This window comes from Zonotrichia albicollis, chromosome 5 (genome assembly GCF_047830755.1).
Source record: "Zonotrichia albicollis isolate bZonAlb1 chromosome 5, bZonAlb1.hap1, whole genome shotgun sequence".
Lineage (NCBI taxonomy): Eukaryota > Metazoa > Chordata > Aves > Passeriformes > Passerellidae > Zonotrichia > Zonotrichia albicollis.
Window position 1 is genome coordinate 71,050,162 of NC_133823.1, and position 26,363 is coordinate 71,076,524.

The 26,363-nt window shown below is 39.5% G+C and overlaps 2 protein-coding genes across 2 annotated transcripts in view; one reads left to right on the top strand and one right to left on the bottom strand.

Moving 5' to 3' along the window:
• ADAD1 (adenosine deaminase domain containing 1) overlaps positions 1-26,363 on the bottom strand; it is a 49,059-nt gene that overhangs the window by 8,039 nt on the left and 14,657 nt on the right. Inside the window, exon 12 of the mRNA XM_074542037.1 lies at positions 23,815-23,885. The gene's annotated coding sequence lies outside the window, so the exon portion shown is untranslated. The remainder of the gene's footprint in view (positions 1-23,814; positions 23,886-26,363) is intronic.
• IL21 (interleukin 21) lies at positions 1,061-5,549 on the top strand. The gene is made up of 4 exons (XM_074540459.1): positions 1,061-1,253; positions 1,386-1,421; positions 4,774-4,911; positions 5,337-5,549. Exons 1-4 carry the CDS (start codon positions 1,119-1,121, stop codon positions 5,547-5,549), a joined length of 522 nt encoding a protein of 173 aa, XP_074396560.1. The 5' UTR covers positions 1,061-1,118.

Here is a 26,363-nt window from a genome sequence, read left to right on the forward strand (position 1 = left end):
TGACTTTAACTGCTCTCTACTAATTCCACATAGGGACCCTTCAGTGCCATTGATAGTAATTAAATAATGATAATACAAAAAAGTAATTTAAAGCTGGCTTTCTTCTCTTTGTGATGAAATATCAAGATCAGGGATTTTAAAATCAACTGATTCCTAGAGCTGGAAGTCCAGTAAGTCCCTAGTGCCTGCACAGACTTTTGTTTGGACTTCAAACATTCTTCTACATTCCCAAGGAAATTCTCAGCTGCTGAAGGATGTAACTGAATGTGTTTAGGTGCCACAAGCAATCGTGTCCCTTGGGACTGGCACACCAGGATTTAGTCCCTGCCCTTCCAGGACTGGACCCTCTTGGTCATGGCTGTGCTCCAGGGATTCATCTCTCCCAGGCCAAGGTATCTCCCTGCAACCTTCACTCCCATGGACATGCCCTCCACAATGCTGTTCATGTATCTGCTACTGGTTCCAAGCAAATATAAAGCAAGTTTCAGCTGGTTTAAATGCTAAGATGAGCTTTTACTCACAGCTCTAACACAATCCAAGCTGAGAATGAAAAAGCCACAGTTCGTATATGTCAGGAGGAAATAGCTGACAAACACTCCTTGGAGCCATAAAGTGAGATAAATAAATTTAAATTTTGAAAGAAGTCCTGTCATATTTCTGCAGAACAGTACAGAAGAGCTGTAGATGGACTGAAGAGATTCATTGCTGTATGACACAGGAAAAAAGATGCAGAATCTTTGTTTACTTAGGCCCGTGGTTTCTAAGTACTAACTTTTTAGTACGTTCATTTCTTGACTCAAAGTGAAAATGGGAATTCACCCTTTTCTCTTTTTTCCTGCCCAATGTGCAGATGGGGCACATTTTCTTTCACTCCATCAATCCCTGCCCCCCCACGCACAAGCCTGCATACATGCACCTAGCCAGTGGAAAAGAAAAAAGGGTTACTCATTAATCCATTCTACAAAGCTTTCCAAACTGAAATGGGTGGGTTCTCCATCTCCAGCAGGGAGCAATATATAGGTAGGTGCAGAGTTTACCTGAGCACAGCTCAAACTGGAGTGTTACACTTGAACAGCACAGCTTTGCTCCTGGCACATTTTAAAACAGAACTCATCAGGATGAAGAGGATGATTATTTTCTGCATGCTTTTCTTCTGCTCCACTATGATGCTGACTGCAGCTTCACCCAGAACATTAAAATACAAACAGATTAAAAAGAAAATTGAAGACTTACAAACAATGGTGAAAGACAAGGTAAGTGATGGCATTTGTCATAATATTGAGATTACTTTCAAGCACTGGACATTGCTTTGTATGTATCTTATGAGAGACATCACTTTCAAATGGTAAAAATTTTCTAACTTAGATTTATTTGTTTTATTTTAGGATGCTGAATTGCTGCATACACCAGAAAACTTTGTGGTGAGGCTGCTTTAAAATTTTTTTTCAAAATTATATAATTTTGATTTTGTGCTGGTTTATTCCCATTGACAAATGGGACAATGTCTTGTTCTTCACATCTCTGACCTAGTACTCTTAATGCAAGCTAGACTGAGTAAGAAAATGCTTTCTAAAAGTTCTTTTCTGGATATTTAATAGCAGAAGTGTTTCTATTTTGGCATTGGAATTACTATTTTGCTTTTTTATGTGTATCATAACCCACCAATAGATCCAGGGTTGCACAAATTCCATTTAATTAACAACTAGTGCTAAGAGTGAGGATTCAGATGATACCCAGCCAAGCAGCAGTGCTTTTGGGGATGCAGATATTTGGAGCTGCCATGAGCTCCATGGCTGAGCTGCCCCCCTTGCCTCCCACTGCAGCCAAATGGCAAGAGTGGCACTGCAAGGCCATGTCAACCAGTTCCTCCTCTCATGTGCACTCACACTGCTCTGAGTCTGTTCGTGCAGGGACTGTGCTACCAACAGGAAGACAAAACTGCACCTGCCAATATTCTCTTCATTACAACCAGTTAAAAATACAAGGGCAGCTCCCTGTGAACCTTTTTTTAATACAGATATGTATTTACACATTATTTAGTGCTGATATTTTGCATCTTCCAAGGTTAAGATCTTATATACAGTGAGTCACCAGGTTTGTGCACTCTCAAAAGTGGTAGGATGCAGGATGTACTGTGAATTTAAATGCTCATCATAGTAAAATCACATCTTAAAAATTTAGAGGGTAAATGCATGCTGCTTTGATAATCCTTCAACATGCAACTGAGATGTAGAGCAACCTGTGACTACCTAATATTATACTTGTGTTATCAGCTGTCTTAAATTTTTGAGCCCTATCTTGTAGCACAAACAATTTTGATTGACGTGGAAAAGCCATCACTATGCACTACTATGCTGTAAAAGCTGCAGACATTCTTAAAAATTTATCTACTCAGGATTCTAAAGTCCCTTGCAAGCAGCTACAAGAAGAAAGGAAAAAAACTCACCTCATGTCACACAGGTTTTGGTTAGCCTCTTCCTAGGCTTTACAGCTCGGTGCATGTTTAACTTGCCAAAAAATATTCAAAAGCATGACCAAACTTGCCAAAAAATATACAAAAGCATCAAACTAGATGCATTCCTTTGAATTGCTAGAAACAACTTCAGTGCACAAACTCATTGCTGGGCTTTTTCTACTAAAACTCTTTCTAACCTGTGGTGTCAAAGTGAAAAGGAGGAGATTATTAATTGTCATTTTAATCCAGCGTTTGCCGCCCGCCTCTGAAACTAAGCAAACACAATAACTAGTGACTAATTGCTTAATGAGGTTGTTGGGGTTTTTTTCTTAAGAAAAGTCATGCTCACCTCAGGAAGGAAAACAACAGCTCACTTGCAGCTGAGGGCTTTACTGTCTGATTCTGGGAGGTCCTAAGTGCCTCCTCTGAATACTAGAGAAGACAGAGAATTCTCATATTTAGAAGGTATTGATACGGGTTCAGCTTCTAATGTAAAACATGTAAAAAAACATTAGTGGGCTAATAGTAATTATCACCAGCAACCAAATCAACAAACTTCTCATCCTACAGGGTGACTGAATGTGTAACACAGTGTGCTAAAGTGGCACTCAGTGATTAGGTGCCATCACAGCCTAGTGAAACTCAATTTAATAAAAAGTTGCTCACAGAACTGGATTTCAAATACCAAAATATTTGATTTTTTTTTTATTCTAACCTGTTCATTGCAGATTTGCATTTGGTCTTCAATATTCAAAATTCAATCACCTATTATAACATTTAGAATTAGGTGGTTTATCCTGATCTATTTTGGCTTCCTTGAGGTTCCTTTGTGTGTACTGTTAGCCCCTATTCATTCCCACATAATTTCCTTGGACCCTCAACAATGAAGTATTCTTTCCTTTGAATAGAGAGAGATTAGAGGACGTCAATTCAAGGGAAGCCAGCAGTGTTAAAAAGTGACAAAGCGGTGTTAAGGCTGAGGTAATTCCAGCCTGGAGGGCAAATGAGCTCTCCTGCTGGTGACTGACACTGCAGCTGAAGTGACACTGAGTGACAAGATAGCGAAGTGCCCTGGATCTGTATCTCACCCGCTGATCGCTAATTCCGGAAGCAAGGGCTCCACGGGCTCATCTGTAAAGCCAGTTTGAGTCAGATGCAGAGTGCTGCTGCCAAGTGCCACTGATAGAAATATTTTACACATTTCTAGCTCCCTTCAGACATTTCCAGTGCTGTGTGCTCCTTCATGGCTCATCCCCAAAGTGCTCAGCCCATGACAACCCACCGGGCCCCACAATGCTTGTGGTGCCCTGCTCGTTGGCTGCTGCAGCTACAAGTGACAGCTCAGCAAAACAGAAAAGGCAGCACAGATGAGAAATGCTGGTTTCTCAGCTCAGCACGGATGAGACCAAAAACGTTTTCAGTTTCAGCTGGAAAATCGATCTCTTTAAAAGACAAGTAGTGTTTTTTTTCCAGTAAGCAAGGCCGGTTACGGTAAGGATGCTTGAAACAACCATAAACGTGTGGTTTTTAAGGAAAATAAAATGTTTTATCTGACCAACACAGAATGTTGCTAGAAAAATTTGCTATAAGCAACATCCATGAAAGCTGCCTTGTCCTTGCCCAAGCAGCAAACTGCAGTGACAACTCATAAGGCAGATGAGACTCAGCTTGGGTAGCAGTAGGTGTGCAAACAAGGATGGCTTTGGAGCCTTTCTAATACGTGTAATCAGCAGCTTCCTTCTTTGGAAAACAGAAAGCAACTTAAATTGGCTGCAGTAAACATCGCTTTTCTTTCTTTGTTGACTGTTAGATTAGTTTTGGGGATACTTTCTGTATCATTTCTGATGCTATCACATAACATTTTAATAGTATTCCAAAACATGCAGTTCTTCGTCAATTCTAATTATTAACCCAGCATTATTAGAAAAGGCACCAAAATGAAGAAGAAAAAAAAATATATTCCCACACTGTAATTTTTTTAAAATAAAATGCTCGTGCTTTAGCAGGTGAAAACCTACTGCATGTAACTGATCTACTCTTCAGGACTGCCTTCTTTCAAATGCTGTCATGATTAATAGCCAAATGGACATTTATTTCATTAGGAAATACTGAAGTAATTATGCAAGAACAGTCAAAGTAAAGCCTCAACACCACCTGCACATCAAAAACTAATGTAAAAAAATAAAAAAGGTACAGCTGAATATTCTCAGTTAAAACCCTGGATACTTTCTTCTGCACATGGACCACAATCTAACATGAGCAGCAAAAACAGCTGCAGCAACACTGGTTTTAACCAGCTCCTTCTTCTCCTGCCCTAGGAGGGATGCCTGTCCACAGCTGTGACCTGCTTCAAGAAGGGCGTCCAGAAATTACAACCAGTGAGCAGCCAAGATAAGGTGGCGTTCCACAAAGCCATCAGAATTGTGAACAGATTTACCTACAGAGACTCTGGAGAGGTAGGATTTCCTCACAACGCTCACAGTAATAATAATGCTCCTTATTTTCTATAGCAGCTGCCCCCTGCAATGGGGGAATTGTAGAAAGCAAGTCTGTTAGAAACAGTAATCTGCCTTTCATGACTTTGGAAATCAAAAAGTCCAATTTTTGAATTTTTGGGAGAAGCGTCCCCTGTGACTGTAAAAATTCACATACATGTACTTGGCAACCACACAATGTGCTGGAAGAGGGACAGGGATCACTGCAAAAAAAGTGAATGAAAGGTGTCATTACTAAATTCTTTCCCTTTTGGAAGAGCTTGTATCAAAGCTTTTCCAGCTAGAAAAGGCATTGATTACAACCCTCTGCAGTGAGAAAGCTTGAGGATTGATTAGGGATTGTGATGTGCTGTTTAGAAGTGCCATGATTCTCTTTTATCTTCCAGCACTGTGAGTCTTATGAGACGAAAACATGTGAATCTTATGAGAAGAAAAGCCCCAAAGAATTTTTGAAGAGTTTTGAAAATCTTATGCAAATGGTAAGCAAAGTTCATTCCTCCTGGATGCTTTCTGACATTTTGCAAATCATTACAGATATCCTTAGTTTACATCCTTACCAACAATGTCTTGTTTTTACAGCTTTACAAGAACTGATCTAGGACACACCACAGCTGAAGGCTACTGAAAATCTATTTTTTAAAGCAGACACTATGTTATATTTAAGACGTGAAAAATGTAAATACTTCCCAGTGCTATTATGATGTGCTCTCTGTGTGTGGTAAGTGAAAGCTTCTCCCAAAATATTAAGGAGTCTTATTTGGCTGGGGATTTATAAGATGGGTGCTATTTTGCAACTGATTCTAGCCCCACCTTACAGGGAAAAATAAATTCTAATTTCACAAAAACTGGCTCTTGTAAGGGACTTAACTGTCCCCTTTCTGCTAAACTAGAAATACATGACATGGTTCCTTTTGTATTTTTGCTTTGACCTTAACTGAATCCCATGCAGAGATTTCTGCACATTTTTAAAGAAAATTAACAGAAAAATTATCAGGGGCTTTGAAGCCTCAAAGCAATCTGCTTGGGCTGATTTCCTTATTTACAATAATACCACACACAGAGCTTTATTTATAAGTTCTGAGACTGCATTTTAGCTAACTATGGAAAAATGTCCTACATTTAACTGCCTTGTCAATACTGGAAAAAACATTTACAAATCATACTGTATGGCTGTGATTACCATCTTGAAGCTAATGGCACTTTTGCCATGGGATTCAATAGGAAGAGGTGTAACCCACATGCTCTAAGAGGAGATACAGGATTCTGAGGGGAAATCCTGTTTCAGAAAATGAAATTTTGTCTACACTGCCCCAGCTTAACATGACAGATAGAGCAGAGGCATGACAGGCTGGTACAACCAGCCACTGCAAAATGTCCAATAAATACAGGAATTGATGCTCAGTCAGAGTGAAAGAGCTCAAATGCATACTGCTCTTTCTCAGAGGACAACATGTACCCTCATACTAATGTACCATTAACACTATTCATTCTCCCTCCTCCTGATTAATTTTTACAGTTTGCTATTTGCCATTTTTTCTTAAAAAATCTGCCAAGTTTTTTGTTCTGTGGAAACCTTCCTGTCCAGCTCCTGAAATCCTGAACATTTCTGTGGAACTATGGCTAGAGATATCATTTTTTTTTTTAAATGAAAGTGAGTATCACAGCACTTAAAACTAGTTTTGGCAGCTTAATTCTATACCACCATATTCTGCTTGCAAGGATTCTGAACCTCTGGGTTCTTCCATCTGAGCAGTAACTGCTAATTTGCCCCAAACAGATATTAACCCCACATGAGGAAACTGATCTTGGAAAAGAGCATAATGCCTTCCAGTAAAAATTAATCTTTCATCTAATTTTCTCTCTACTTAGTAGAAATGTGGTAGAGAGAGGAAACTGGAAAACTGCATCTAGTGTTAGAATGGAAAATGACAAGCTTAGTTACCTCCAAAAATAATGCGGTAGTATTAAAAATATTTCCATTCCTACCAATGTCATCTGCCTAAAGGAAAATTAATACAAAAAGTTTTGCTGCCTCCACATTTTTACTGTCCTGAAACATGAACCTCCTCAAAAATGTACATCAGAAAGAGGAAGGAAGATCCTCAGGGCACAGCAAACCAAGTGAACTCTCTTTGTTTCTGGTGATGGTCATTTTCATTTAGAACATCTTTTTCTTCTCTTTCAAAACTTGCTTTTCCTCTGTGTAATGTTCTATCTTATACCTCAATGTTTCCACATTACTGCATCAGAATTAACATTCTAAAAAAGAACTACCACTCATATGTAAGTAATCAAAGTACTGAGTTTAAATGATTTTCTTCCTGCACCTTCTATCCCCATTTCTCTGACTCACCTACCCATAAAGTCCCTTCATCACCAATCAGTGAGCACTATGCAATGCAAAGCTGCTGCTGCAACTGCAACAGATTTAAAGTCTGGGGAAAATTTCATTCCAGATTTGGATAAAAGCAACTGGGGAAACCCTGCAGCATGTCCTGCAGTTGCAGCATACCTGCTGATGTTTCTACATTTGTATTTTTATGGAGGGGTTTTAATGGAATGCCTTTATCATGAATTAAGTGCATTTTTATGAGTCCTAGAAGGACAACCAACAAACCAGCACTTTTGATGCAGCTCTGTGGAATATTTGCATGTGCAGAGTTTTGGAGAAAGAGCTTTATTTTTGTTCAAAGAATACAGTATGTATTTCTTTATCTGTAAATGTCTTTTCCAGTAACTTGCTACGTGCATTGAAATCATTGTTCTAAAAGAGCCTGTTAAAATCCTTGTTGTGCATAGCAAATGGGATTAGCGTGCCCTGACAAGCACAACACTGTCTATTACATATTTATTAGCAATCATTACAAAGCACTGAGAAGCAACTTTTGTACCTGAGATGGACATTTTAGGAATGAAAAGCAATTCCCTACAGGAATGTCATAAGCTAACTAGGTAGTCCTGCCTACACTGCAGCAATGCCTGGGTTTTGTCCAAGAGGCAGCATGTAATGCAGCAAGTAATGCACCTACTTCTGTTTAGTGACTTGCTTCACTGGTTTTAACTATGGATTTTATTACACCAAACATAGTGCTAAAGCTTGTTTTTCTTGTTTTAAACACAATATACTTGTTTATTAATTGAGGTTATTTCTTGTACCTGCAGAACAACTTAATTTAAAATGCTCACTTGTAGTATTCAAAAAACTAGTGAGAAACTGCAACAAATGTAACTTTAGAGGGTTGAGTGCTCAGAGATTTTGTTGAAAACTGAAATTATTGAACAAGCCAGTCCAGCTACATATGGAGAATATTAATGACAAAATTAGCACAGGTGATTTTGGCCAACACCACATCCCTGGACAGTGTCAGCACAATCACTGTGGGACACTGTGCACTTAAAATATGCATTGATTTACAAGATGTGAGACTTGGATTTGCCAAGAGTGATCAAAGACTGAGTGTGTTATTCAGGGTGTGCTATTTGAAGAACAGGATGAATGAAGCACAGGAAATCTGTGCAGGACAAACCAGTGTTCGAGAAGACATCATCTTGTTCTGCACCAGCGTTCTCAGAAGCAAAAAATGAAGATGCCCCAGGAGGAACTTTTGACCTAAGGAAGGACCAGAGACCACAAATATAAATGTGTACACCCTCTAGACTTATTTCTTTTCATGAGATGAACTCTGTACTAAGTGCACTCTGCAGAAACAATGTGTGTTTCGTGAACAGAGTACATCATGTAAGCCATAAAAGCTCATTACCTCCCAGGGAGGCTTTATAATATATTTATGATTTTGATCATAAGTGCCCTTTGTAGGCACTTCGAGATGTGTTTTAGCATGGTATATACAATTTTGTATAATATTTACTTTTCCTGAGAGGATTCTTTATTTTTATACCAACTGATTAATCTAATTTAATTATTTATTGCATTTCTGTAAAGGGAATGTTCATACTAAGGACTATGTGGTCTGATTAATTTATATGCCTGTGATAGTAAACAATTTTAGCTACTACCATTTTCTCTTGTTCTTTTCTTCCACAAAGTATTTTTGTAGCTATCTGTGTGAGAACTATTCCCTGTGGGTTTTCCAGCCACTGTTTCACAGACATGGCTTGGAGTGGGGTAAATTGTTCCTGAGCATTTCTGCATCTCACCGAGAGAGATGAGTCAGACTTGACTAACAGCTAATTCTGGATGAATCCCAGCATATGTGATTGCTGCTGTTTTCTTGTGTGCAAAGTCAGAAGGGATCCCTCCATCTAGAGGGTAAAATCCACTGGGAATAAATCTCACTACAAATAGGTAACTACAAAACTTCCCTACAGTGTTCTCTGCTTTGCACTCGTGCTGATGACCCATGTTGTAACAGGAGCAAAGGTGAAAGAGAACATTTCCTACTCAAACATCTTTGCCCAAGCTGCTCATCTCCATTGCTGCACTGCCACCTTTTGATGGCAGTTTGGAAATTCAGAGCAGTTCCAGACACAAAACGGGCAAGCTGAGTATCACTGTCACCACAGTGAGCTTTGAGATACACCACAGACATAACAACTCAGTTCTCCACTTCCCATTTAGGTTTCCCTTTTCCTCTTCACACCAGAAGGTCCAATGGTGTTACTGTTGTAACATCATGAAGACCATGTTCAAAAACTTCCCTTACCACACCAGTCAGGCTCTTCAGCTGCTCCTTTCCCTTTGTAAGAAGATGTACAAATGGATGCTGTGTCCATTGTCCCTTCATTAAGTGTCCAACAACTTACCAGGACATCTCCTGCTCTTTTTACACTCTTTGTAAACAATCTTCTTACCTTTTCCATTTTTTTTTAAGATGACCTTATTATTAAACTTCACTGCCCACCCCTGCTTTTCCATCTTCCTCCCATCCTAATTCCCAACACCTGTTTTCCCAATCCCAGTTCATTTTCTTCCTCCTGTTACACTTCCTCCAGCTTCCTTTCTATTATCAGGGAATTTTCAGACACTCAGATGGTGCAAGATCATCAGCTGCACAATTCCATTAAAATGGAAAAAGAGCTGAATATAATGCTAGTGGTCCACATAAAGTATAATTCCTTACCACCCACAGAACATCCTGACAACAAAGAAGTCAGAAAGATTTTCCCTTCTAAGCCAAAGAATGGAGGGAAGCACTCATAAACCAACTGTAGCAGGAAACACACTAAGTTTCATATCAAGCTTATCACAGCAGATCAGACAAACACCAGGATAGAGCAGCTCTCTCCATTCTCCCTTAAATCCTTGAAAAACGTAGAGACAATGAATGACAGAGGGGTCAAGGCCAGTGCCAGCTGACATGAAGACAGGATCTGCAGGGAGTGAAACACAGAAGTGTTTGAGGTTGGCACCCCAAATCCAGCATTTCATCAAACCGAGGAGCAGCTCCAGGTTTATGAATGGCAAGGAAAGGCACCGGTGTAGAAAGCAGATCATGGCACAAGAGGGCAGCAGGCAGCTGAGAAAGGAAAGGAGATCTTCACTCTCCTCCTCCTGACCCCGCCCAGCTCTTAACAAATGAATCTGCGAATCCTCAAATGTGGCCAAACACAGTCCAAAAAGGGGACTTAACTAAAAATGCTCCCATTTCTGTGTTCTCTTTTACAGGCACATTTCAAATGCTGCCTACTTAATAATTCCTACTTCTTTCTATATTCTATTCTTTCTCAAACACTTTACTCCTCATTCATTTCACTCCTCCCTTCTAGCCTCCATCTCTCCTTTATTAGTTCTGCCTGACATTTACAACTCCTGCATTAACACCAGACAGGACAAAGCACTTGAAAATCTTGCCACTGTACCTCAGAGGTACCACTAGAAGAAGCATCACCTAAAAACAAAGATTAAGAAAAAAAAATAAATTACAGGACCTGTGCTATTCCTGGGAGATTTACACTTCCCTTCAGCATGGAGCATTTAGCCCATTTCTAAACTGCTAACCCAGTACCTGCAGATGAACAGTTCCAAGCACTCCTTATGGACTTACTGCCTCTCCCTTCAGGTGTCCCACACCCTGTAAGACAGCTGCTACACTCTGCTGCCCCCTGTTTTACTTTTATGAATTAATTTCCTGTTTTACACCCTGCAAAGAGCTGAACAAACACCAGGTAATATGTGGAATGCAGCAGGTGCAGCTGGAAGTGGTGGGAAAGGTGTAGTACAAATTCCCACACACCTCAGCTGGCACTAAGAATTACTGGGAACCTACTGCCTCAAGCTCCTTTTCCAGCTGTTGCATGGGGCAGGGTTGGCTTAAACCATTCCCACTTCTTCCCCCTACCAGTCCCCAACAGTTGCATTTTTGGGGGGAGAGGGTGAGGTGACAAATTATATTTGCTCTGGGTCAGCTCTCTGACCCAGACACTGCCTTTTAAAACATGCCCTCATGAAGTGTAAGTGTTCTGCATCAGAAGACTTCCCTTAAAAAGATGTTGTTGTACAAGGCAAACTCAGAAGCAGACTGAGTTGGGAATTTTTCAGCGCAAGTTCTTCCACTGGAGGATGACAATTTTTTGAAACTGAAACTTTACAACTTCTACTGCAACAGTCTGATAAAACTTTGAGCAAAAACCTTTTCTCAGGTCCAGGATGGAATTTTTTTTTTAATAAACAGAAGCATGTAAAGAAGAGCAGAGCAGAATGCAGGGTTTTGGGATAGGAAGTGATTGCTGGAGTTAGGCTCCAAAACCTGCTCTGCTTTATTTGGCTTCTCCATGGGGACACACTCCAGCAAGGTGCCAGAGGAGGTGCCTCCTCCACAGGCTACTGATGGCTGTGGATCCGTCTCACACTTGCTTGAGTGCTTTTCCATTAAAACAGCTGAGAGTTCTCAACATCATTTCAGTGACACAGAGGGGAATAAAGGTCAAAATTGGACAAGTGACACTTCTGTGAGATGGGGAAATATTTTCTAGCTAGTTCTATGTGGTTCTCATGTGATTTGTCTCAGTGTTTGAGACAATTCTCCGGCAAATTTCCCAGTCTGACACATATGCCTTTTTTAGGCTTTAAGAACAACTCAGTGGGCAGCAGGGCAATAAAGGTCAGATGAAGAGCAGCAGAGGTGCACAGCAAACAGTAAATCCCTCTGTGGAATGAAAGAAACCGCAGGTTGAAAAGTCACTGGGAGAACAAAGTTGGATAGTAATCTCATTTAAAACTTCTCCCTCAGTGAAAGTTTCTGTATGAGTACTGATCCATCAATAGCCCATTTTGCAATCAAAAGCACCCAGGGTGCTTTCCCAGGCCCCACAGATCTCCTTATTTTCCATCAAGACAAGGCACCAACACTACAAGTTCAGTCCAGTGAAACTGCTCTGTACCAACAATCAGATATCAGCAGTCACATGGCTTTGGATAATCCATGCTCACTTTTTCAGGTAGGGAACAATGATTCATGTCTTAAAAGATATGACAAACATATTTTCAACTCTCTAAGTGTAAGACAGATACATAGTCCCATACATTTGTAAAATACTACTTTCTAATTGTCATCATAAATACGATTAAAATTTCAGTTCTTTTTGTTGCTCTGTTTGAATGTTGCTTATATATAAAAAACTATTCTGAAAACTGGCCCTGTTGATGGGCTCTAGCACATAACCCTAATAGGAGTCTGAGAGTGATTACAGCTCAGAGTTTTGATACCCAAAATCATACTAGGAGTGGCCCACATTTTTATTATTATTTACACAGATTTCATTTGGTTTAACTGCTTTGCAACATAGACATGGAACCAGCTTCCCCATCACTCTGTACTTATCTCTTATTTCACACAGCACGGGTTTCAATTCCCAGCTTATCCTGCAAGACTCAGTGGTGAGAACAGGTTCTCTCCAGTGAAAGCAGAGGCCTGTGAGCCCAGAGAGAACACAGACTGCACCTGGCACCTGATGCACGGCACAGGCAGGGGCTGCAGGAGGAGGCACCAGCAGATGGGGCCTCACCACAGGTCCTGTGGCACCTCCTGGGCTTTCCTGAGAGCCACGCACTGGCCCAGCCCCAGCAGAAATGGCTCCTTCCTCTGCACAGCTCTCTGCACGCTGCTCACAGCACCCAGTGTCCCTGAAAGTCTGGAGCAGATCGTTTCAGTTCCCATCATTATCAATTTCCAAAGTACCAATTCATCTCATTTAAAAAATACTTGTATTAAAAAAAAAAAAATATCACAGGGAAAGCTTACAAACAGCAAAGCTCTTTTACAAGAAATCCTTCAGAGAATATGACTAATGCACCTGTACTTTTTAAATATAATAAAACATTGAGTCAAGGCCAACTCATACTCTTACTTTTTTTTTTCTTTTGTTGTTTTGTCCTTACAGCCTTTCAATCATTTTCTGTATGGAAAAAACATCAACTTAGTTTCTGAACACAATGTAAAAGTCCTTTCACTTCTTAGAATTCAGGATTCTCACAAGTGCTGCAGTGCAAGAGGCCCCACACAATCCTTTTATCTATAGCAGCAAAGGAAATACTTTTCACTTTCAGGGCACTGCACAGTAGGTCTGGAGTTTTCCCAAATACAATGATTTTGAACTTGCTGTTCATTGGTTTGGTTTTTTCCTGCCTCTGCTTCTACTGATTTGCTAAAAACATCCAGGCACACACAGATCTAAAATTTGTGTCGAAATTCTACATGTGGAAAACTACTACTAATTGTCCAATTAACACTGATGTGCAGGAGTTGGCAATTATTACAGAATATAAAGAAGAAGAAATTCCATTTACAGCACAAACTTCAGAAAACATTAGTATTGGAGTTGTCCAAGAGTGAACACAACTCCTTTTTTTAACACTGGCTAAGCTACATGGCTACAGGACTGGTTGATATACCTCCTTATCAGCTGTTTGGCAAATGCACAAAAAATTATTATTTCTTTTCACATACATATTTTCCAGTTTACATATTAAATTAGGTGCCTTAAATTATTTTAACCAATTATTTTTTTATTATTTAATGATTTTAATTTCCCATAAATATACTAATAATCCTTGGGGATAAAATGAGTGACAAAATGAACACATGTACATCTGTAGAGTTATTAATGATGCTTCTGCTAATATTTCTGATGAATATTTGTGCTTCCTGTTTAACATCAGAAATTTCTCTCCCACACACTCTGTTTTTTCCTTGGGCACTTAAGTGGAACCTTTTGACATTTTTGTTTAGCCACACATAGCTATGAATTCTGGAGGCAGTAATAATACTGCTCTATGAAATAGATTATAAAATCCAAAATGTGTCAGAAAATATTCCCCTGTTTTTTTTTTTAATGTAGAACCTAAATATATAGATTTTCATAGATACCAGACAAGAGCAACTTGTAAAATTTTATATGGATATAGAAACCAGCATAAGGGAAAAAAATCATTTAGCCACATGGCAATGCAGGAGTAAATTGGAATAAAGTAATAAAATTACTTTTGGAATGGAGAGATGCTCTGGAGATGAGAGTGTTTTTTCAGAACTACATGTCATCATTCCTACTATTATTAAGCCAAAGTGCATTATTTCATCACCAATTCCATTGGGGGGAAAAAATGAGCCAAAATCAGGGGACAGACGTATAAGGTAAGTGTTCCAAAGCTGTACATCAAAATGAAGAAATTCATCAATGCAAATCAGTTCTTGGTTTCTGTGAGATCAGGATTAGCAGTGGATTATTCAGAAGGAGGCACCAAGTTCCTGCAAAATGCAGCAGTGAAATTTCACTCTCATTTACTCATGAAGATTAAAGCAGAGTCAGCAGCTTCCCCAGGCACGGGGGAGGCAGTGTCATGGAATGACAACATGGGAGCCTCTGAACCACAGCCCTGCTGAAGGTCACACTTGACCATTTACCTTGTAGGTAATCCTACAAAAACCCATCCAGACTGGGCAGAAAGGAAGAAATTAATATGCAGTCATCTAGGAGAACAAGAAGAATTAAGATTCTATAACCCAGCTAAAAAACCAGGAGAGGGAAAACCCTGAACTACCACAAGCAAGGATCTACTACACAGCACAGGGGGAAACCCCTATGTTCTACCTATGAATCACATTCATTAATAATGAAATTATAACCCAAACCACAAGAGGTACTCTGTATCCTAACTTTTTTTTGTTGTTAAAAATATAGGAAATAAGGTCAGAATTGCTGCTGTTTCTCGTGCTGTAAAAGAAATCTGTCTCAATCACATAGGCTTTGCACATTTAGATTGTGAGACACTGGGAGATCAGTTTTGGAAGATAAAATTTGCAATAGTATTTGAAATAAAGTGAAATTTAGAGATGTTTAAGTCAAGGTACACGGAGTCACAGAATGTTTTGGGTTGGAAGGCACTTACAGATCAACTAGTTTCAACCCCCTTGCCATGGATAGGACCACCTTCCACCAGACCAGGTTGCTGAAAGGATAATAAATGTGGAAAAAAACAAAAAAAAAAACCCCAAAAAACTTCCCTTGTACTAGAGCTACCTTCATTGCACACCACCCATATGCATATCTCTAAAAAGCCTCCTGAAATGGTAGCCAATGAATAGCATGAGATAAGTCATGATCTCTCATTTCACAAACAAATGCACTCAGTCTTAAGTGCTGAAAGATTCAAGCTGGGAAAACTGTTAATCCTGATCTCACAGAAACCAAGAACCAGCTAAAATCTGATCTAAATTTCTACTATATGCCATTTCTACATTTTCTCTACCCTATGCTTTATCAACTAGAATTTCGCAGCATAACTGGGCTCTTCCATGAATCTAGCAACATAGCCCAAGGCTAGGCTTAAAGAGGGGAAAGGCAGGGAATTAAAAATTCCTAAATTTTTCATCCTCAGTCAGTGTTTTCTGAAGAGTGACATTTTTTGGTTTGGGAGTAAATGCAAACAAACAATCTACCATAACCTTTTGTCACAATATGCCTCAGGAAAATCTGTACATCTCTTACTACTCTGTTTTCCACAGCAGCTGAGTCCTTTTCCAAGGAAATCCAAATCACAATTGTTGCAACATGATTTTGATCACTTCTGGTCACTTCTGATCTTTTTGGCAGAAGTAACAATTTCACTATTACACCTTCAAAAATGGAAACAAGAGGTGTAGTAGGACTCAATAAAACTCAGGGGTTCATTTTCACACCTCCAAAATAAATAGGAAATGGATTATTGGATTTCAGAAGTCAGAAAATCTTCTTGCCATGCTTAGGTGTTGCCATCCTAAGAAGCGACATCTTCCCAAAACTCCTTCCTTCTATCCATCAGATATTCTTCTTGGCTCTACTTTTTTGTTTTAGGAAGTTGGTCAGTTAATTCAGCAGTAAATCTTCTTCTTTTCTTAAATTCTTCTTATTTTTAAGAGGTTTTAATGTCTAAAATAATCACTTGGTATCATTTCCCCTTTACAAAGGGTTTTATAATGACTTGCCTCTGCCATCAGCGGATGTAGTTTTCAGCCATTAAGTGTTTTACCAATTAAAAATTCCCAAACAAAAAAACATCTCACCAGAAAGGGAAAAGAGATCACCAAAACCACATGTAATTCTACTAATAAGCTTCAGTTTTCAGATGCTCATGCTAACAATGGCTAATTTGTATACTCCATAACCAATTATTCCATCTTGACAGGATCAAGAAGAACCATCAGCATTAAATCTCTTTAAAACAGCAAGATTCAAAATTTGATGATAAATTCATATCAACGTATGAAAAAAAAATCATATTACATCAAAACAATAAAAAAATGCTTTGAATAGGAGATGTTTCACAGCAAAAATGTTTCATTTCCTTCTGGAAATATCACGAGCTTTGTCTGGGACACTCAACAGTTGATCAAAGCTCCTATTTTGCATGGAAAGCTAATTACCAGAAAAGGCTTCTGGAAAGCAGGGATTAGGAACCAGTGACAAAAGCCTGGTACTTTATTTCAATATCTGTCTCAAATCTTTACATCTCCATTTAGAAACAAATGGCTTGTGCCAGATTGGTCATTAAAGGCCAAAAAAATAAGAGTGTTTTGCAATAAGAAGTAATTATATAAATTTAGCCCAAATATAAAAGCAGTTTTCTAGAATCAAAATAATAACAAAATTGCATTTTCACTTCTCTTTCTGCAGCCTAAATCTGAAAAAAATCCACTGAAAATCCTTTTATTGTTATTGTGATAATGCACAGCAGCAGTTTCATGCAGCGAGCTTCTAAGGCATAGGAAATCCTGTTTCCATACAGCAAGTCCTCACGTGTCCAAGATATTTATTTGCATTTGAGGTGACATCTCATGAGGATCTTCAGCATCCTCACGAGGGGCAGGTGATGATTCCTTCCTTCTCATGACCAGGACTTGAAGAAATGGCCCAAAGTGAACCAGGGAGGGTTAGGTTGGGTATCAGGAAAAGTTCCTTCCCCCAGAGGGTGGTTGGGAACTGGAAGAGGCTCCCTAGTGAGCACCAAGCCTGACAGAGCTCAAGCAGCATTGCACAATGCTCTCAGGTACACAGTGTGACTCTTGGGAACATCCTGGGCACGGCCAGGAGTGACAATTGATCCTGGTGGGTCCCTTGTAACTGAGGCTATTCCATGATTCTGTGATATTCATGGACTACATCCTGCAGCAGATTGAAATCCTTCACTTTTCCCTTGTCCACAGGTGGAAGGTGCATTTAGTTATCTGTTTTCATATGGGTTTTTTTGGTCCATCAAATCCTCCTCTCCCACCTTTGTCACTCCCCTTCCAGAAGGCAACACCTTTAGCACTTGGATGTGAATGTCACTCCATGGCCAGCAGCATATTTAGGTGATTACAGCAGAATAAACCACAGTACTTTTCATACTTGGTTCCACAACTGGTGTTTTCTGTGGTTAAAAAGGAACTTCTCACCCATCACACATTTACTGGTCCCCAGTCTACCTCCTGGAAGTTCTTCTCACATGCTGTATTTTGGATATGCCAAATCCAAAAGATTCTTTTCTTAAAAACTCTGAAATCCAACAGGCACAAAATGACACATTCAGGGACTTCTTGGCTCCTGCTCACTGATATAAAACCCTTTGAATTACAAGTTTTAAAACAGGATCCAGACAGCGCGAGGGAACCAAGCGCTTACTCTCTCAGGCATTTCATTATGGAATATATGACTGAGGCTGCTGTGATGCACTTGCCACCAATAAATCACTGTCAATCTTTCCCTCAGCCAGATATGGAAAATGAAAAGCACAGTAATTTGAATAACGGTGGGAAGACCAATACCCCAGCAAATTTCTCCATCGCTTTTGCTTCCATTGCCAAATTGGTCATGAAGAAAGTCCAGAGACCAAGTGAGAACCCAGCACCAAAATTTCAACCTCACTTTCCACAGTAGGTTCTACTGACCTTCATATCTGGCTATTGAAGCAGAAAATCATCTAATACACAGTGCAATTGTGTAATTTAAACCTTGTACTCTGTGGTTTAATAGACTTCTCTTATTCTATTAAGATTGCAGAAACCAAGGAGGAGTGTAAACTCTAATCAGATCACTGTGGTCCCTTATGAAACCTCTAACTACATGATCAAAGTTTCTATTTCCTGCACTTTTTAATACTAGTGAGCAAAAGTAAATGGTAATAGGCGTGATGAGGTCACAGACCAAATGGTTTTATGGTATTTGGATACTTCAGCCCACTCTTCTCAGAGTACATTCCATTGCTTCAGAAGAGCAAGGGTGAACACCAGACGTGTTCTTTCTGCTACTGTGCTGTTCAGTCTTGCCTTGCTGTAAACAGCCTCCAGAGCTGCAGAAGTGTAGAAGCATCTTTCCCAAACTCCAGGAAACCTTGATGTGCAAGACTTTAAACCTTAATCCTGCTGAACTCAAGTCTTCTAGGAATTATTATTACCCATAATTGCTCAGCAGTGTGTTCAATGTAACGTGACAGCAGCTTCCGTCCTTCTCTATTCATAGAGTAAACAGATGGGATTTGGATTTCACTCATCATGGCCAGGCATTATTGTAATGTGAATAACAATAACAGTGCATGCATTTCAACAGAAAACATGTTCTAGGTCTGAAGCGTTTCACGCCTCTTGCAATTCTGCCACCCAAAAAGTTTCCACCGGTTTGGAATTTACTACTCTTTTTCCTAACTGGCTGAGTACTGCAGAAACTTACCCTCCCCATTCCAACACAACCTTGGAACAACTTGCTTCTACCAAGATCCATGGATTTTCCAGAGCCTTTAGTGACGCTCTTTAGGGAGCCAAGGAAAGAAGCACGCACGCTGTCCTGTCTGATTTCTCCGCTGAGGCTGCGAGCTGGGCGGGAGCTGACACGGGTGCCACCCCAATCGTCCAGATCAGAGGCGAGGCAGAGCACCCCATCTCCTCTGCAGCCCACACAATGCATTTCCTTTCTGAGAAAACCAAGCTGCAGGAGGGAGGGTGACGCACGCCCGGGGCTCGCTCGGCTGCGGGGTCATGATGTGGCTGGGGCAGACGTGCAGCTCCAGGGGCAGGGATTTCTAAAATCACCACAGGATTTGAATTATGAAATGTGCTTGTACTGTACTGAATAAATTTCATTATGTCTCACATGTATTACAATGAGACCTTGGGTAGGGTATAAAATATAGCTCTGATATAGTACTGATGTTCTTGCACTAAATCAACTGAACATAATTTTTCTATACATGAAACAATTGTGTTGAGTGTTCTTGAATGAACTGGAGATACTGAACTGCTGTGCCTAACAGGAACAGATGTAAACTCCTTAAAACTGTCATTTTTAGTAGTAACAAGGCATTACAGACGTGTAAGAAATTCAGGTTGTCTACTACAGCATTTGCATTAGGACCAAAGATGGCTCTCCTCCATCTATCTTAATAAAACTATTTTCATCATGAGTAGAAGTTAAAGAATCAAGAATACTCCTTAGATCTGAATCACACTGACACAGAGGATTTTCCTAGCAAAAGATATTTTTTCTCCAGCTTTATGTTCAAATGCCCATCTTGCCAGATCACTAGTATTGAAATTTACCCTGTAATCACAAATAAATTTGCATTCTTATTCATTATTTCAGAGGAGAATCCCTTATAACTCTCACTCAAAAATAAAGCAAATGCCAACTTCAAATTGTTTTTGTGAAGAAGGGAAATGGATGCTGGCCCCTCATTTCAAAAGCAGAGTTTCACATGGCTCAAGCAAGGGCAACAAACCAATCAAATTTCTGTTCTTTTGTTCAGCAAAAAAGTAGGACAGTAAAGAGAGGCTAGAAATGAGGCAATTCTTGTGGACAAAGTTCCACCTAATTTTGAGTGCCACAGCACAGGTAGACAGGAAGACTCACCACCTCTTCCAGTACCAGGATCAAAAGATAAAACCATCAAATAATCCTGCTAGGATCAAAACATGCAGAGCCACAGTAGGCTGATGTGTGGAACCTGCCAAACATTTGTGCTGTGGATCCTAAGAGTGGTTCAAGGAAGCACAGGAATACCATACTGGCCTTGGACAGGACAGTGGAAAAACAAATCAGTGTGGGTAAGCCCCCATTGTTCCCCAGTAAATTCCACACAACCAGTCTGAAGCAAGCAAAGGGAAAATGGAATCAAGAAAGGGAACTTTGAGAGAACAGGAACAACGTCATAACAATGCCTGCGCACAGCTGGGAGCCAGCCAGCGCTGAGGAGGTACCTTAACACCTTCTGTCCCTATCTAGTGACAAATCTAGGCCATCTGCTTAGCATGTGCACTGTCACAGCTCCCACAAAGGCAAGACACGGGTTCTTTCTTTGTGGGCTGTTAGCATCCTGTATGGTTATTACCTGACACTGGCCTTTTGACCCAGTAGGGCAATTAATTTCAGCTTGCATTTTATCATACATTTCTTAAATCCGGACCCTGAGAACAGTTTGGCAACAACCTGGCTTGCCAGTGTCTGTACCAGCCTCTTTTCCACTGCAAAACAATAATATTGAAAATCAGAAATCCTTTGCTTTTGGGCTTTCACTTCACTTCTCATTCCAAAATAAAAACAAGTGTTGTTCTAATTTGAGCTGCCCAGAGTAACTGACAGACCTCAGTTTCGTTCCAGCCACAACAAAGCACTTTTTCCTATTAAGTTGACCAGGATGCTCTGATTTGATTTCCTCTTTGCAGGACACCTCCATTTGGCTTTCCCTAACAGATTTATGCCTCATCAGCTGTGCATTTGTATTGGTCTCTACAGCTCTGCAACTCAAGAGAAGTGTGAACCAAAACTAGCAGAGGTTAACACTTGTATTATTTTGTGGGTATACCAAGAACACTTTTAACAGGTTTGGTGCACATTGTACTAAGAGGGAGTTGGTAACTCAAGTTTTGGCAACATTTCACTATGGAGACAGCCTTACCAAGTCCATTTGGATGTAAAAGGAAAACATGAGTAAACAGGACTAATCACCCTTGTAAATATATGCTGGAGCTCCTGAAGATAGATTATTCCTAGACAAAAAGAAGTCACTGAAGTTCACCCAGAAATCTTGCAAAAATTGAACTATTTCCTCTGTAAACACAGCACGGAATCTTAACATGCATTACATCCAACCTTAATCCTTACCCTTTATAAATCAACCTTCCCAACTCTGCATTCAGCCAGAACTCTCACAGTAATTCTTCATCTCATTCAGACTTCCAGTCACACCGAATTTCACCAGAAAACAAAATCACCAACTCCAAAGTTGATAACCTTTGTAAAATTATTTCTGAAAAGCAGACTACAGTGACAGGAAACACCATCCACACCTATTCAACAATCACAGGCAAGATTTTTAGAAAGATGAAACTTGTGTGTCACACAGGTCCTAAAGAGAGATTAAAGTTACTTTCCCCAAGGACACACTCTTTTATAACTAGAACATTTTTTATTTTTAAAGTATTCCCTCTTAATGCTGGTCCTTTCAATGGAAGATTACATCAACCATTGGTTTTGTGAAGAGATTCCCAATTGTCAACTATTTCCAGGCCATTTTAGTCAAGCCTCCAAAACCAAAAGTCTTTCTTAAAAAAAAAATCCCCACTGTCATCCGTGCAGGAAAAATTCACTCTAACAATTACTCACTTTGGGGTCGGGTTTTTTTGGCACTTTCTCCTGAAACTGTGTCCCTGATCAAGTACAATATTAAACTAGCTAAATTCATTATTCATTCCTACATTTAAATACTAATACTTTAGGGAATCCACTACATTTATCTGGAAACTATTCTACTTGTAGCATCTAGCACAAAGATGAGGAAAAGAAAAGGGTGAAGAAGAAAAGTGGTAAATGTCTCCTTTTGATGGTGAAAAATCAAATGAAAAAGAAATGTCACTCAACCCTTAAATCAAATATTCAACATGTTTCCATGAGCCTCCCTACTAAGCAGAATAGGAATACTAAAGGTTTATTTTCTATAGGTTATTGCTTAAAATTATGAGATCTGCAAGCAGAAGTCAACCTCTGTTCCCCCCAAATTCTCTGAAACACAGCTAGAAAGTGTTAAATCAACAGACCATGATCAAAAATTGGTTATTGCTTTCATCAGATGTATGAACTCTGCTGTGATTCCTATGACTCTATTGACAGTAATCCTGTACTATAATAGGAGTTGGAAAAAAACCTGCACATGAACTCAAGTACCAACCAAGACATTGACTTCAGCTGAATACTGCTTTGTTCTGGGGATGGAGAAAGGAGGCAAGCACCTTGATCAACAAGATGCCAAATGCCTCACTGAAACCACAACCTGTCCCCAAAATTCACCAGTCAGCAGGTTTGCAAGGGCAGAAAATGAAAAAAACAAAACAAAACAAAAAAGCAAAGATGGAAGTTCTCAGATTAGAAAGACAAGTAAGTCTGAACTGAGAGGAGTCAGATCCTATGTAAAAACTTTTCCAGACTTTGAAGTTGTACAGATTAGGGGTTTAGTCAGTGTGTGCCATTTACTTTTAGTCACTTTCTAAAAGAGAAAATCAGCCCTTTTTCTTTAAATTACGCACAAGTACTACAAGTACAAATAATCCACTAAAACAAGAATCTTCTCCCTTTCCCAACCCCTGACTCATAAACACCATTTCCCTTTAAAATATGTAGCTTACTGCTAATTAATCTTCCTTAAAAACTTAGGCAAGGCTTTCAGTGTTTCTTAAAGCTTTTCAGGCAGGGTGCATTTTCTTACATCATTGTTTTAGTGTAATTTAATTTGGAGATAAAATGAGATATCAATCAACTTACCTTTCATAATAGTGCATTAAAACAAAGAAAAAAAAACAAAAAAAACCCCACTGTATGATATGGTTACTGGTACCTGACCCCAAAACTTTAAAAAGCCAGGACTTTTCCAGGTCTGCATCTGTAGCATTACTTTATCCTCTGTGATTCCAGGACAATTTAAAAGAATAACTTTATTTCCTGTTAAAATGCTAGCAACTCTAGTGAAGTAAAGCTGGGAGGATTAAATCAATGAATAAAACCCCAAGTAATTCCTTGCCCAGTAATAAATGTGAGCACAGACTGAGCAGGATAACAGAAATCTGACCAGCACAGCAGAGTTGTGTGCTAACACTAACTGAGGGTTTGCTGTTTCTCAGCTCATCAATACACTCCAAGCCATCTCTTCCTCACCTGGTACATCCAATAAAAATGGTCAAAACAACATCTCTGTTGCTTTCTCCTGTTGGATCACAAATCCTGCAGCACAATATTAAGCAGAAATGAATCACTCAAACTCCTGTGCACAATTTATTAAATGCTGCATATTAAGATTCCATCCTCCTGCCTGGATGTGCAAGTCTCTTTGTCTTTGAAAAGAATGAACAGATAAAGAGCTGTTTCCAATTACACCTAGACTACAACTAGAGTAGTCTATGTTGTACTGACCTGGTGGCAAACTTGCTGAAAAGTTCTGACAGAATGCTCAGGCTTTCTTTTTTTCCTAAGATCTCCATGACCTGAAAATGAAAAGATCAGGAAGCTGAAGAAAAGTTGACAACCCAGTGCTCAGTAACTCACCTCATTACATATTGGTTACTATCAAGAATAAATACAAGATACAAATATAAGGCACCAGAAAAAGTTTGAAACTGCACAAATATTACAATATTGCAAGCTCAGATAGCTACTAGGACTTGTTTATGACCATAGACATGAAATGTGCTTATTTCAAAACCAGGATATTAAGACGTTCTCTAGAGCTGGGATGGCACTGCTAATTAGCACTGAGTTAATGACTAAGGGACAGACACACTAATAAAAAAATGATACTAATGGCTGGGTTTCATCCAAGTCAAAGTGTATTCTAACCAACTTCCAGCAGCAGATCCACATCCCCTCTGATTGCAGGATCAGAGCATGCAATGTGGGTTTCCATAATGCAGTGGCAGGTGAAGCAGTTACCCACCCAGTCCTGCACATCCTAAATGCTACAAAACTTCAAACAACAGCAGTGTGCAAACCAGGATTTATTCCACACAGCTTCAGCAGCTGAATTCACTGAGCAGAACTGTGTTTCACGTAACATCAGAACCTGCTGGGCAGCAGGGGGAGTATTTGGCTCAGACCTACACTCAAAGTGAAGGAAACCATTAATTTGAAGCACTTCACATCCCAAAGAAATCAGCCAACAGGCACATGAAGCAGAAAACAATACTATCTTGGCTTGAGTTCAGTGTCAAATGACTGCCTACTACGAACTTCAGTGCTGTGATACCACAAGATGCAGTGGGTTCGGTATCAGCAATAAAATCTGTAAACATTTTACAGTGGTACATTTTCATTTTAAGCTGCAGAAAAGTGAAAGTTGCACACCATGAAAAAAGAGTAGTGTTAAGATAAACAGCAATAGAAGGGAGAGCTTCTCATCCCCAAACAAGGGATTCTGATGGATTTTTTTCATAAATGTTTCAAATTTGATGCTATAAAGACTGAGTTAGGCACCTAAGCTTACACAGCCTTTACGAAAGATGACAGGTAAAAAAAACACCTTCAGACAGGAAACCAACTTTCTTCCTGTTGTTTAATCAACAATTACTAAAATTAGAAGGTTTCTTTCTTCTTCACTAAAGTAATGATTAAAATATACACCTTTAGGACAACATTTTGTATGGCAGGAGTATACTCTGTGGCCTGTTCTATGGGGGAGTAGGACAGTGCAGGAAAAAGTGTTTCATGCAGGAAGCACAAAGAGAGGCTGCCAAAAGTGAGTGTGGGCTTCTCTTACAGCAGTGAATGTAGGTAAAATCCCTTCTGCTTGATAAAAATTCCAAAGTGTCATCAAGGGAGGAAAAACAAAAGTAATGATTCTTGCCATACAGGTAGAACATATGAAAAAATGTGTAATAAAACCTCTTCTTCACGACGCCCCCATCTTTTTCCCCCCCCAGAAAGAAGAGTATAAATACACTAAACAGCTTAATGACAACTTATCGGCTCTCACCATCCATCCCAACTCTAATATTGGCATCCAGATAACACTGACACCATGTGCAAAGCCCTCATCTTTGGCTGTGTTGCAGCAGTAATTCTCATGAGTGCAGCTTATGGAGCACCTCTTAATTGGACTCAAAAAGCAGCACGGCTTGAGGCTTCAATAGCTGATTTAGGACTCCTGAAAGACTTCGACAACGTAAGTGGCGACTTTCTGTTACCTGAAGATTCATTTGTATTTGTTTTTTCTATGTAATTTTTTCAGAAAAATTAACTTTCCCCCCTCCTTCTCTACAGAATTTTCTTGACTTTTACACACCGAATGACAGACAGGTGAGTTTGAATTTTCTGTTTGGTTTTAATTCAATTTAGGGAGTGCAATTTCTTAAAGGAACTTCTGATTTTCCTTTTTATTCTCAAGCATTGAAAGGTTGACATGCAATATTATCTCATTGCCTCTGTGCAATAAGGAACACAAAATTAATACTTCATTCATCCTGCTCAAACATGCTTGAATTCATAGGAAAAAAATGGTTCATGAAAATTTAAAGATGGTATAAGATTTGCAGGAGGCAAATACTGTTAGCTCTAACACAGGAACAATTCTGAGAATGAAACCAGACTTGAAAATAGATTAAAGCAATATCCACATGAAATCACCTACATTTTATCTAAACTAGAGGCAGAGCCACTGGTTGGTTCTGTTTAAATTGGTTAAGTTTTCTGCACCCCATCAATGATGAAACTCAGGTATGCTCTACTTAATTCTCTTCATGAATACAACTTAACCAAGCCCTTCTGGATGCATAAGCTGTACACCATGCTGTATAGCACTGAGTTAATAGCTGAGGCTTATTGGCACAAGAACACCATCACTGGGCTCACCTCTCTCTGAAACTCAGCTCAGCAGTGTGCAGAGATTATTCCAAATACAGCTGTACTGCAGACAGCCTGCTGATTTGTACTGCCTTTCATTCAGCGTGCAAACAGCCCAATCAACAAGA

Bases quoted from the DNA above. Each gene is read 5' to 3' on its own strand.
- IL21 (XM_074540459.1), top strand. From the start codon at position 1,119: ATGAAGAGGATGATTATTTTCTGCATGCTTTTCTTCTGCTCCACTATG. The intron at 1,254-1,385 runs GTAAGTGATGGC...GTTTTATTTTAG, and splicing joins AAACAATGGTGAAAGACAAG to GATGCTGAATTGCTGCATAC. The intron at 4,912-5,336 runs GTAGGATTTCCT...TTTATCTTCCAG, and splicing joins CCTACAGAGACTCTGGAGAG to CACTGTGAGTCTTATGAGAC.